A 13,842-nucleotide genomic window follows, 5' to 3' on the forward strand; every position below is an offset into this window, starting at 1 on the left:
CTCGATAAATCTCTTGAAAGCTCAGTTTTACTCTAATTGTTCGGTTATTACCGTGCACGCGTGTATATATATATATAATCACATTAAATACGCAATAAATAAATCGTGGAAATAGCTCAAATAGCTACATGTGTGTTGTCCTTTAATAACTATTGTTTTTTAATAAGAATTTTAACATTTTAAGAAAATATTATCACTTGCATTTAATGACTTCCAAATAAGGGTGGTTGGATGCACTTACTAGTTTAGGTTCAATAACTTAATTATATAAATTTTAATTTTAATTAATAAAATTATATCTATTTTTAAAAAAATTAAAATACATTATTTATAGTTAGTTTTAAAATGAAAAATTATTATTAATAATTTATTTAAAAAATACCCATTTCAAAAATACTTTTTAAATTTTCAAAAATTTTATTAATGTCCTAAAAACTTCAAATTATTTTTAATTTTATAAAGAAATTTAAAAATATTTTGTTGGTAAGTAATATGTTTTAAAAATACTTTTAAATTTTTAAACTAACATTAAAATGGATAATCTATGAGATGTGGATAGACGGGTTTGTTCTTATATTGACGGTAATGATTTTTAAATTTTTTTTTATAAAGGTAAAAGGTGTTAATGCTATTTTTAAAATTTTCAACATTAATTATACGATTAAAACTATAATGAAATATTATAGAAACGAAAAAACAAGACTTAAAAAGAGAAAAATAGAGATTTGAATAACAAAATACTACTAATACGGTAATATGACCATCTCTTACTCGGTGGTCTATTCCTTGTGTAGCCTACCGCCGTATAGACAGATCATGGTTAACTTTAATATGATTACAATTATCGTCAATTATGTTTTTTATGGATAAATTAACGAGAAAAATATAAGTCAACTTATCGTCAATGTGATCTAATGATACAAATAATTACTCAGCCGCGACATACCCTACAAAATAATTAGTGTGAAGTGAGTAGCAAAATTGGGGCGTGGTGTGGGAAGTCGGTCCTATTGGGGGATTCATTTACGCCCCAAATTGTGGAACTTTCAACCCTAACCTTCACACCACTTGTGGCTCTTGACTCTTCCATAAATACTTCACACTTATCCTTTTCTCTTATTTTTATTTTTATTTTTATTTAAAACACAAATTCCTTTTATTTCCAATAATAATAATAATAATAGATAATGACGTTTCGTTTTTTATTTATTCAAATCTCATATTTTCAACCCAACTTAATCAATTCATTTATTCCATAACATTAATTGTAATATATATATAAGATATTGACTTTTTACTGGCTTAAAAAAAAAACTAATTTTTTAATAAATTTAATATAACTTTTTTTTTTTTTTTTTGTTAACAATGATGCTCGGATAACATGTTAAGAATGAAAAATATTAGTGGAATCGAACATTCTTGAGAAACATAGGTGGGATCAAAAGAATGATATATCTTGTGAAGGTTGATCCCAATTTATCATTGTCCTCTATTCCTATCTGTGTCACTTTTCTTTTGGTCTGTTTTTCCTCTACTCCTGCTCTGATACCATGTTAAGAATGATGGTATGATATCATGTTTGGTCTGTTCTTCCTCTTCTCCTGCTCTGATACCATGTTAAGAATGATGGTCTGATATCACGTTTGGTCTGTTCTTCCTCTTCTCCGCTCTGATACCATGTTAAGAATGATAGTCTGATATCATGTTAAGAATGATACTTTGATATCATGTTAAGAATGAGAAACATTAGTGGGATCGAACGTCTGAGAAACGGTGGGATCTAAAGTCCAATTTTCTTTACAACGTTTAAATAGAATACAAACTACAAACTAAATCGTAAAAATAAGAGAAAATATTATACTAACCAAATATTGAAGATAAGATAAAATATATCAAATATAAAATCGTAATTGATTACGACTATATAAAATATATTCCAATACTTTTTTAAAAAAAATAGTGATTTTCTATTTAGAATGTATATGTGCATATCTTGAGCATACATGAGTTGGTTTGGGTCGAGAAAAATTATGGACCAACCCAAAATTTTGGATTGGTTGGGTTAGTAAACCCAATAACTTGAAATTGTTTCACAACACAACTCAACCTTAGTTGGGTCGTACTGTTATGTTATAGCAGTGAGTGACGAGCATAGGCATGTGTGATGGTCAGTTAGCTACGATGGGGCAAGGAGCTGCGAGGGGAATAACCTGGGATGGTTGCCATGTGGTTGCGATGACCATGTGATTAGATCAGCTCGAATCGGTTTGATTTAAAAAAAAACTTAGTCCGACCCAATTCAACCCAAAATGCTTTACAATGTATCAATGACTAAATTATGCTTTCTAAAAAAACACAATCTTTTAGGACGATTTTATTCTAGGTATTTTGGTCTTGTCTACTCGAGGAATATTGGTAGGGAATATATATAATATAATTAAAATATAAAATTTAACTATTTATTATTATTATTATGTTAATGAAAAGGAATTTTATATTTGGTGTAAATTAAAAAAAAAAAACATCTAAATTCAATGTACTGAAAACAGTAATGAAGCAAAGATTTTATATTGAATAATTTAATATTTTATATATTTAAAAAATTCAGACAATGATTGGATGTGATTGTGTGTATGATCACTCCCCATTACACATTCCGCGTCCTTCGCGTGTCCAACCCATCATCGAATTTCCACATGCTTCAATTATAATCTTTTTAACATAATAGATAATAATATTAATTAATCCAATAAAAAAAAATTATTTATTTTTACCTAATCCTTCACTAACTTTAATAAAATTCAAAATTATATTTGATTAATACAAAGTAAATTAAATAATTTCCTTAATATACATTAATTATAATTATATTTACAAAATTTATTTAAATTTTAAAATTTGAGTAAAAATTGTCTCCCATCTTATTTTTTTTTTTTTTTAATATTTGAAAATAGAAAATGAAGTTTCTCGAGAGAGAAAATGTGGAAGAGTGAGGTTAGAAGAGAAGGTGCGTGTTCGTAAAATCTAGTTTTCATCTTAAAATTAACAAATTTAGTTAAGTAATAATGTTCAAGAATTTCCGTTCTTTTGAGTTTTGGGCCTCGAGAATTATTGAACTCGAATAATAATCAAATAAAGGAAAAACAATATCTCTCGAATCCAAATAAAATAGTTTCAAAGGGACAAGAGAATTAAGAATCAAACCGAAGGCCAATCATGGATTGCCACGTGTACATATACTTGTAAAGAATCTTCCATGATCGAGATCTATTTCTTTAATTTAATTAGTACAAAAGATTAACGCCTTTTTCAGTAAAAAAGAAAAAAGAAAAAAAAAAAACTTTATTGTAATGATTTTTGTTTTTCGAACATGGATCGTAACCCTACTTACCATAATCTCCCTTTCGCGCCGACACAAAGTGGAGGCTTTTGCTTTATTTGCTTCTTCCTCCGATAAAAGTAAAATAATTTGGGACGTGCATTTCGGTTTCACATATCGAACATGGGAGTTCCGGTTTTCTAAGGATTCCCGGTTGCTAGTTCACCCTTTTGGGAAGAACGGCATCGAGACAAAATTAATGTAACTCGGCTCAATTTCTGAACTTTTAAAAATTATACGATTTAACCTAATAAAATGTATAATCGACCGCTATTATTCATCTCATTTGAATAGACTCCCGCCCAAACTCATTAAGATAAATTTAAAGATTAAAAAATAAAAATAAATGCGACAATTTTCCATGAGTAAAAAATACAGAAACCGCTCAATAATACTGACCATTTATGAATATCAAATTTATAATACCAACCGTCACAATTGCAGTTTCTAGGCAGTAGATTTGGTAATTGTGCAGCACTCACTCTTTACATTGAGTGAATCAAGCCAACTTTGGCTCACGTTGCCTATAGTTGGGCAATGTGTATACAAACCTCATGTTAAGAATGAGAAATAGAAATAGAATTGGAATAGAAGGTGTCCTCTCGTTAATATTCATAAGCTTTAAATAGGATAGAAGCGAGCAACTAATACCTACGAACATTGAGAGAATATTAAGATATATTCCATAAATAATATATTATATCTCAACGCCTCGAGTCACGATTTTAAGAGAAGATTTTAAAAAGCTCAGAAAAAAAGTTGTGTTATATAACATGCCAGCAAAAAGAAGACAACAACGGCTTAAACAATATATAACTTTTATTAAAGTACGCTTTGAATATATATTAATTAATTATCAACGGTACACAACCAAATCAAACCAAACCAAACCAAACCAAACCAGTTTTGCCGTTGAGGAAATTCGGTTTGATTTTAATATTAGTAAAACCGGAAGAAAAAAAAACCAAACCGAACCATATATATATATATTCAAAAAAAAAAAAAAAGGAAAAAAGTGATGAAAGGAAGTTTCGGGGAAGTTGCTAGGGGCCGTACAATGGCAGAGTTCCTCCCACCATTTAACCCCCACCTTCACCCCTCCAATGGCCGCAAATCAAAGCCCCTTCTCCTTCTTCACTATGAAGCTCCCAAAACTCACCGCCAAATCCTTCTCCCCCGGCCGTCTTTTCCCATCCAAAAAGCACCGCACCAGCCTCTCCAAATCCGAGCCCCCTTCCTTCGGCTCCGCCTCATCCTCCTCCCCGACCAGCGTCTTACCGCCTCACCCGCACCCCCACCTCTCCGGCGAATGGTCCGACTTCTCCGACACCCACACCGACTACCGCAAGGAACTGGAAGCTCTACTAGGCCTCATCGGCGCCGAACCGCCGAGCGAAGAGGAGCTCAAGATGATGATGAGCCAAGTAGACAAAGTCGGCCCGCCTTGCCACTCCGAACTGCGAGATACGTTTGAAATCTTCGACGCCGACCACGACGGGAGAATCACGGCGGAGGAGCTTTTCAGTGTGTTCTCCGCCATGGGAGATGAGCAGTGCACGTTGGAGGATTGCCGGCGTATGATAGCCGGAGTGGACAAAAACGGAGATGGGTTCGTGTGCTTCGAGGACTTCGCGGTTATGATGGAGTGCCAGAGATGTTGAACATCAACCAACCCCGCCCCTTTTTCATATATATTTTTTCAATTAATTATTAAAAAAAAAAGAAAAAAAAAAAGAAGATGTGTATGAGGGAGGGGGAGTTTGTTCGTTTCTTGTATTTGTCTCGGTTGTTCCAAAGTATATAAAACGACACTAAGTCGTCGGATCCGACATAATTGGTCAAACCATCCCTTCTCCAATTTTTTATTTTCTTTTTTAATTAAAATATATTTTCATCCACGTTTTTCAATAAATCTTCTATTTATAAATGGTAACAAAAGAAAATATGTTTTTCTATCTTACCTCACAAATTTTTTAATAATAAGCTTAATTTAAAAAAAAAAAAAACCATTATTATTTTTTATTTTTTAAAAATTAAAGAGTATTAATAAAATTAATGATATTTTTATCTTTTTAATTAAAATTAAAAGATATTTTAATTTTTTTTAGTTTAAAAGTTTTTTTTTTATAGAAAAAATGAATATACAGCGGTGGCCGCAAGAGTAGCCGAAAAAAAAATATATATATATATATATATATATATATATATATATATATATATATATATATATATTATTTTAATTAAATAATGTCACGTTAAATTTAAGACCAAAATGTTAAAAGTAATATGACTACGAGACCTCGAAAATTTTGTTGTGTTGACTTTACGAGCCTTTATGGTTGAGTCCTAGAGTTAGGTGCCACAATAAGTCTAAAGGGTACAGTAACCGGTAAATAGTTTATAGTTTTCATATTTATTTTGACGTACAATTATTTTCAACCAACTAAACAATAATCGTTTCAAAAGTGGAATCCCCGAGGTAAAAAGTTTTTTTTTTTAAAAAAAAAACTACCCAATTACAACTTAAAATTAATAAGAAATTTTATAATTTATCTCTAAAGATTGAGAAACCACGTAAAAAGTACGGTTTTTATTTTTTAATATAAATTTCATTAAAAAAAATAATAAATCAATTTCTTCAAATTTAAAATTAGAACATGACGGAAAGTTAGAGAGGGATGGAGGATAGGATTATAATCTTATCACGAGTCTCGATTATGTAATGGAGAAAAAATGTTCTCCATTCTCTATCTAAACGAGAAATTTTCTTTCGAGTCAGAATGTGTTCTCACTATTATCGGTGAATTCAAAAATTAAATAATTACGTCACAAAAATTATTGTAAATGAATAATCAAAATTATTGCGATATAAATTATGTAAAGAAAAATAGTGGAAAAAGTGGGAGTAATAATAATAGTTTTGGATGAAAATTGGAAAGGGAGGTGGAAGGAAGTTTCGAGGAAATTAAGGGAAAATGGGTGGGCGAAAACAACATGCTTTCGACCAAACTTAGGATTCTAAAATAAATTCTCTGTTTTTCAACTAAAAACAACCAAACCTAAAACTGTGTCTCTCTCTATGTTTTATAATCCTTTTTGTAAATTTCAGTCAAACTCGTTAATTTATTGCTTTAGAAGGTTCCGTGTACGTCTTAGACTTACCTCAATTGTTACTCGAAGTCAATTTTAAAAGTATATAATTTACTTTATTTTCATTTAAAATATATAAATGGTCGTAAAATTGATTGAATTATATATATTAATACGATGAGGATGAGTTAGTTAATGAGAATTTGAACCTGAGTTATGTTGATGTTGTAACGCTCAAATATGTATAAAATAAATTGAATCTATAAAGAAAAAAAATTGCAAATTGATTTGGTTTTTGTCGAGTTGGTTGACAAACACGAGATACAACTCATGCCCAGAACAATTTTCTCAAGGAATTTCGACTGTTCGTGTATTATAGGTTGCTTGAGGTTCATCATGCTTGAAACCTTCAACTATGTTGGTTTGTTGTTTGTTCGAGAATATTTGTCTCTAACACTATTTTCGTTGATTTGTGGTCGTGTTGGACAAAATCTAGTCTCCCCCATTTGTCTTCTTCTTGACTGAGGTCAATTTCAGATTGTGGTTTTGACCGATTTCCTTTTCTTCACTTCTGTTATGTTGTCGCAGTTTCTCGTATTGTCAGATATGCACAATCTCCGTCATTCCTACAAACACTTGATTGAAAATATTGAACATTTCGTTAAAGAAAAGTTGTGCATTACTGATAAGAATTGATCGGTTCAATTTGATTCGACCAATTTGAACTTTATATTAAAAAAAGACCGTTAGGATTATAAAAATTGAAAAATGAATGAAATATTAAAGTTGAAATTATAATTTTAAAAAATAAATAGAAAAAGGTGATGTATCCAAAGTTATCACGCTCTTATATATATATATAGAATTTATTGTTGTAAAATTGTGAGGGAGCTTTGGTTGAGCTTCTTGGAAACTTCCTTGGCTCATAGATCGACAAAGACAAAACATTTATGTTTATGATTAAGATGGGACGAAAGAGGTTCCCTATGTTATCATTTTTTTTAAAAAAAAATTTAGGTGATAAGCTTTGTCGTTTTTTTCGTTTTATTTTGATATTGTCCTTCCACGTAGTTCGTGAAAAAAAATACAGCGGTAAAGTGTAAGAATCCCACATTGGTTGGGGACACGATCCAAAGTTGGTTAAGGAGGAGAACGAAACACCCTTTATAAAGGGTGTGGAAACCTTTTCTAGGAGACCCGTAATGGGGAACCCCACAAGGAAAAGCCTAAAAAAAGACAAATTTAGATGAGCACCAGTTTCGTACTCTGAAAGATCCGAAAGTCCAAAGAGGATAATATATGCTAGTAGTGGACTTTGAGCTATTACAAATGGTATTAAAGCTAAATACCAGACTATGTGTCAGTAAGGATGATGGGCCCTGAAGGGGGTGGATTTGGTGGGGTCTCACATTGATTGGAGAAAGGAACGAGTGTTGGCAATAACGCTGATCTCGAAGGGGGTGGATTGTGAGAATTTCACATTGGTTGGGGAGAAGAATGAACCACCTTTTTTATAATGGGTGAAAACCTTTTCCTAGCGATAGTTAATGGGGAAGCCCATAAGGGAAAGCCTAAACAAGACAGAGAATCTGGATGAGTACCGATTCCGCTGTATAACTTTGAAAGATGGGAAAGCCCAAAGAGGACAATATCTACCAGTAATAGGTTTAAGCTGTTACAAATGGTATTAGAGCCGGACACTGGACTGTGTGCTAGTAAGGACGCTAGGCCGCGAAAGAGGGTGGATTTGGTGGGGTTCCGCATTGATTGGAGAAAGGAATGAGTGCAAGCGATGACGCTAAGCCCTGAAAGGGGTGAATTGTGAGAATCCCACATTGGTTGGGGAGGAGAACGAAACATAAGGGTGTGGAAACCTTTCCGGGCGTCAATTTTACCTACTCAATCATAATTAGCCATTCAATAATTAAATTTAAACATTAAGAAGAAAAATCACGTGCGTTGCACGTGAAAGAAACGACTAAGTATACAAAGAGATGGATTTATCCACCTTTGATCTTGATCTTCATTCTTGTTTATTGCTTTAGGACGATGCAAGCTGCAAAGGTTTCTGCTAAATTGACTCGACGGGGTTTGTCTTGGCGCCATGGATATAATCCAACCATGAGAATTTCCAGCCGGTTTCTTAGTTCATCTTCGGCTTCGCATGTAGGCGTCAGCTCCACTAACGGGCTTGGCATACAAGGAGAAGTTGATAATTGCTGGTATGGATGAAATGATTGTTCTTCACAAGTTCGTAATCCAGTATGTATGATCTGATTATAGGGAGAATTAATCATACCTTTTGATGCTTTCGTTTTTTTTATTAAATCGCTTATCGTTGCAATATCTTTTCGCTGAAAATGTGCGATAGAATTCTTTAAATCCTTATGGGGTGAGTCGTGGAATATGGATCGTGAAATTTGGGCGTTTTTCTTTTACGATTTTACGATGGGAAATCTACTTCGACGAATTTGGGGGAATCCGTTCAAGAGTGGAGCTAATAAGCTTTGGGTAAATGCAATCCAAACTATTATGTGGGTCTAGTTTGGAAGAAACAACATATTGTTCGGAGGGTACATGATTGGAGAGAATAATTTGATTAGTTTCAATCTTTGCTTAGCAATTAGGCCTTTGCAATTAATACAGATTAGGGCAGATTCTTGTCAGCTCTGGTGGGGAGTATGCTCTCTTGTATGATCACGGGTTGGTGTATTTATTTGTATAATGGGGCTTTGAAGTTCTAGTAACACGAAGAGGATTTAGACCACTTGTTTTGGGATTGTGATTTTATTACCTCTCTGTGGGATCAGTTTTTGCAAGACTTCTGGGGTTGCAAGCTCGTAACAGTGGGTGTTGTTCGATGTTTGAGGTGCTCTTGAACTCTCCTTTCCATGAAAAAGGAAGGGTTCTTCGGCTGCGGGGCATTTGGCTTGAGAGGAGCTCGAGTTTTTTGTGGGGTGGAGAGGTTTGGGGAGGATCTTTGGGATTTGATTAGATGTAATTCCTCTTTATGGGCAATATTTTTCTAATGCTGTTTACACAAATTAAGTTTGTACTTTGTAGTATTTATTGAAGATTTTCTTTAAGTCTCATGCTTAAGTTTGAATATAACACTGCATTTATGTCTCCACAGTCAACAAGATGGAGGAGATGTAGTTCTTTCAAGAGAAAATAAGAGGAGATTGTCCCAGGTGAAGTTCTAAAATGGCAGTTCCTAGTGAAATATACTATAATTGAAAAACTGTAGCTCCGATAACTATCGATCTGTCTACGAAAAAAAATCAACAAAGGTGTTTCAAATTTTGAAATGACTTTTTTCCTTTGTACTGCCATTGAGTTCTCTTTCCAGTCAAGATCTGTCTCATATGATTTGAAACAAGTTTTATTTTGGGTACTGTGTTCTTAATCTTAACTATTTGCAATGTTATTTTCAATTATAATGGTTATTTAAAATATTCAGCGGTTTCTGTCTCTTATGAAAAAAAGGAGAATAATAAATATATTGAATTTGTCTGATGAACGAATTTTTTCTGCCTTTGCAGTATTTACGCCATATTCCGCAGTTTGTGAAGATTGTTGAAGTTGGTCCAAGAGATGGACTACAAAATGAAAAGCACATTGTACCAACTGCTGTTAAGGTTGAATTAATAAAGATGCTAGTCTCTTCTGGGTTGCGTGTTGTTGAAGCCACGAGTTTTGTTTCTCCTAAATGGGTACCTCAGGTAACTTGGCTTGATAGTCAATGAACATGTTGGTTGGTATATTTTTGTGTTCCTAAAACAATTACTTCAACTTTTCATGCACTCTGCCTTCATGTTTGAGTTTCTTGTAGATATACTAATTAACCTCGTTTCCTCATATTTTCCTCAGTTAGCAGATGCAAACGATGTTATGGAGGGAATTCGAAATGTTGAAGGTGCTCGATTTCCTGTGTTGACCCCAAATATTAAGGTATGAACTTCAGTACAGAAATATAAAGGTAGAACTAATCTGGAATGCATTTTGTGATTATTGATGAGATTTTTTGACTGCTTTGTATAGGGTTTTGAAGCGGCTGTTGCAGCTGGAGCAAAGGAAGTAGCTATCTTTGCTTCAGCATCCGAATCCTTCTCAAAGTCAAATATCAATTGCAGCATAGAAGAAAGTCTCCGTCGTTACCGTGAAGTTGCTGTTGCTGCAAGAAAGCACTCACTTCCAGTTCGCGGGTAGGTACTCTGAACCAGAAAACTGAGTTATTATATCATATCTGATATCTGGTTTGATTTCATATAAACATGTTAGATATGATTTGATACTCCCCTGGTTTGATATGATTTACTTTTTATATCTTGAAAATGTCTCCTATAAACATGTTAGATATGTATCATGTGTTGTGGGCTGTCCCATTGAAGGAATGGTGCCCCCATCAAATGTAGCCTACGTCGCTAAGGAGCTTTACGGCATGGGATGCTCTGAAATTTCCCTTGGCGATACAATTGGTGTTGGTACTCCAGGTAACCTCTTGGAATAGCTTTAGTTTAAAATCACAGTGGATATGAACAGAATCTATCTTCGGAAGGCATTTGGACAAACCGAAGAAAGATTATATCGCACGTTAAATTAGGTATCTGTATGGTCTATGCCTCTCATTCTAAATTGGTTAACTTATATCATTCATTGCTAGCATGTTGTAAGTACTCCATTATAGGATTTCCTTTGTATATCTTTTGTAATATTAGTTCTGTATTATGTGTATATTTCATATTTATACCGGTGTCTTCTTTATTTATTAATGGTTTTTCTTCTTATATAAGAGGACCTTGTATCTCCATAGTTTCTTAATTAGAAGAGTTCCCATGGTGAACTCAATTTTTCCTAAACAATTTTTTAACGATGATTTTTTTAAATATTTGTTTTAAGAATCCTTTTTTGACAGTAATTTTTCTAACTCTTCCAGGAGTCATTGGCAACATTCATGTTCTTGTTAACTTTAGTTTTCTCACCTCTGCAGGAACCGTGATTCCAATGCTTGAATCTGTAGTTGATGTTGTTCCAATTGAAAATCTTGCTGTTCATTTCCATGACACGTATGGGCAAGCTCTGTCCAATATCCTACTCTCACTCCAGGTAAACTCTGTTTTTTCGATCTTGGTTTTAATTGGTTGGAACCTACTAGTTTCAAAAAAATATATGCCAATGAGTTGGTATTTATTCGCGAGTATCAAAGTATAATTTAGGGAAATTAGAGACCTTATCTCTCCTGCTCTACCTTGCACATAGCGAGAATACTTGTTGTAATAGTCCAAGCCCATCGCTAGCAGATATTGTTCTTTTTGGGCTTTCCCTTTTGGGCTTCTCCTTAAGATTTTTAAAACGCGTCTACTAAGAAGAGATTTTCACACCCTTATAATGAATGTTTCGTTCTCCTCCCCAACCGACATGGGATCTCACTCTTATACCCAAACTCTTTCTGATGCCCTCTTTACTCCTAGGCAACCTGCTCACATAACTAACTTGCAGTGGCCCACTGTCCTATTATTCACGAAATTCAATTTTATGTTTCATAGATCTTTTGTTGAAAAGTTCCGGGACAAGATTTTCAATTTAACCAATAATATACTAGTAACTGATGTGTCAAATAATGAAGAGGAGTAGGTACTAACAACTAAAAATTTTCTCCTTTCACTTACTTCCTCTCTTGGCTTCTAAGACTATGTTGAATTTGATTAAGAGAAAAATATGTATGAAGTACTTAATTACAACATATATATATATACACGCGCTCATACATATATATCTAGTTTGTCAACTTAGAGAGCCCAAAAAGACAAAATGAAGACCGCGTTGTCCTAGAATTTTCAAACTTAGAAGAACTAGATTTTCTTAAAGAAGCATTATTCTAAGTTGAGGGCTACCGTGCTAAGATTTCATTTGATTTTGGTTTTTGAAAACCAAGCTTATGATTTTTTTCACTCTATATGATCAACTGTTGTAATGAAAACGAATCTGTTACATGCAATGGATATAATGATGTTGAAAACGATACAAAAGATGAAGAAGATGAAGAAAAACAGCTTATCTTATTAACAGATGGGGATTGGCACGGTGGATTGTTCGGTTTCTGGTCTAGGGGGCTGCCCATATGCTAAAGGTGCTTCTGGAAACGTTGCAACTGAAGATGTTGTGTATATGCTGAATGGAATTGGAGTGAAGACCAACGTAGACCTTGAAAAGCTCATGTTGGCTGGAGATTTCATCTCCAAGCACCTGGGGCGTCCTTCCGCTTCAAAAGTAGCAATTGCATTGCAGAAAGTTGCCTCCAAGCCCAATAAATGCACAGCTACTGCATCCAAATTATGAGGTACTTTACACTATATTCTTGCGTCTTCTCTGATATTGTTCCTCAAGACCCCTAGTAGCTTTCTTGTAAGTTTTAGGTGCAAAAGTATTTTATCATGTATGTTGCTCTCATATAACCCGAAACGAAAGCATTTATGAGTGAATAACCGAGCAACCTACAGAAAAAGGCCTCGAGTCGAGTAAAATAAGACCAAACACTTGAGCGGAATACGAGTCGAGGCCAAACCTCAAAGGGGTCTCTCAAACCCTCTGAATAATGAGCATGTTAGCCAATCCAATCATATTGACACAACTTATCATTCTGTTCAGGTGAAATGAACATTTCCTGTTCATCTTATCAAGGGCAATGTCTGTGAAGAAAACTCTTGCTTTCAATACTTAGTAGCATCGTGAATGCACAGAATGAAGCGTCGAAGAGATGCACGGTCTCGATGGCAGATGGGCATATGAAGAAATAATGGAGCACGGTCTCGTTAGTGTATTGATGAAAACCATTCATCTACACCGATCACCACCCTCTTTCATTAAACTTTCTCATGTTTCAATCTACAGCTTAACATTTCTCTATTTTTTTTTTTTTATCTCCTCTTCTTCAATTCTCCAATATTTAAAGCTACCTGTTCAATCAAAATATATAAATTATAGCAAGAAGAAAAAGAAAAGTATTGGAATGATTTAATACATTTGGATTTAATGCATGTGCATTACCAAAATAGTAGCTATGAGGATTTGTTGGCCATTTTTGTAGATCAAATTAGTTTAGTTGTTATGTTCTGTAACGGTTTAGATTCACCGCTAGCAGATATTGTTCTATTTGAGCTTTTTCTTTTGGGCTTTCCCTCGAGACTTTAAAACGCAGGAAGGTTTTTAACCCTTATAAAGGGTATTTTGTTCTCCCCAACCAATATGGGACAGCACATGTTCAATCAAGAAGGCTTATCGAGTTTTGAAGAAATTTTTATTTTACGGGCTTTGTGAAGTTCTATGAGATTTTATTTTATAGTTTTTCTCAAAAAAAAAAAAAAAAAAAAATT

At 33.7% G+C, this 13,842-nt stretch overlaps 2 protein-coding genes across 3 annotated transcripts; both read left to right on the plus strand.

Moving 5' to 3' along the window:
• Positions 1–4,441: 4,441 nt before the first annotated feature.
• Positions 4,442–5,213, plus strand: LOC111442449 (probable calcium-binding protein CML36). The gene has a single exon (XM_023079890.1). It carries the CDS (start codon positions 4,483–4,485, stop codon positions 5,038–5,040), a length of 558 nt encoding a protein of 185 aa, XP_022935658.1. The 5' UTR covers positions 4,442–4,482; the 3' UTR covers positions 5,041–5,213.
• Positions 5,214–8,493: 3,280 nt separating this feature from the next.
• Positions 8,494–13,507, plus strand: LOC111441653 (hydroxymethylglutaryl-CoA lyase, mitochondrial-like). 2 transcript variants are annotated; one of them, XM_023078722.1, is made up of 9 exons: positions 8,494–8,691; positions 9,603–9,660; positions 10,012–10,191; positions 10,340–10,420; positions 10,511–10,674; positions 10,826–10,962; positions 11,460–11,575; positions 12,539–12,809; positions 13,118–13,507. In XM_023078722.1, the coding sequence occupies exons 1-8, from the start codon at positions 8,519–8,521 to the stop codon at positions 12,806–12,808; spliced, it is 1,179 nt and encodes a 392-aa protein (XP_022934490.1). In that variant the 5' UTR covers positions 8,494–8,518; the 3' UTR covers position 12,809; positions 13,118–13,507. The 2 variants fall into 2 exon arrangements, with proteins under 2 accessions (XP_022934490.1, XP_022934491.1); XM_023078723.1 differs by having other exon boundaries at positions 8,656–8,731.
• Positions 13,508–13,842: the final 335 nt, after the last annotated feature.

This window comes from Cucurbita moschata, unplaced genomic scaffold, assembly GCF_002738365.1.
Source record: "Cucurbita moschata cultivar Rifu unplaced genomic scaffold, Cmos_1.0 Cmo_Scf00004, whole genome shotgun sequence".
In the NCBI taxonomy this organism is placed as follows: domain Eukaryota; kingdom Viridiplantae; phylum Streptophyta; class Magnoliopsida; order Cucurbitales; family Cucurbitaceae; genus Cucurbita; species Cucurbita moschata.

Bases quoted from the DNA above. Each gene is read 5' to 3' on its own strand.
- LOC111442449 (XM_023079890.1), top strand. From the start codon at position 4,483: ATGGCCGCAAATCAAAGCCCCTTCTCCTTCTTCACTATGAAGCTCCCA.
- LOC111441653 (XM_023078722.1), top strand. From the start codon at position 8,519: ATGCAAGCTGCAAAGGTTTCTGCTAAATTGACTCGACGGGGTTTGTCT. The intron at 9,661-10,011 runs GTGAAGTTCTAA...CTGCCTTTGCAG, and splicing joins ATAAGAGGAGATTGTCCCAG to TATTTACGCCATATTCCGCA. The intron at 10,675-10,825 runs GTAGGTACTCTG...TAAACATGTTAG, and splicing joins CACTCACTTCCAGTTCGCGG to ATATGTATCATGTGTTGTGG.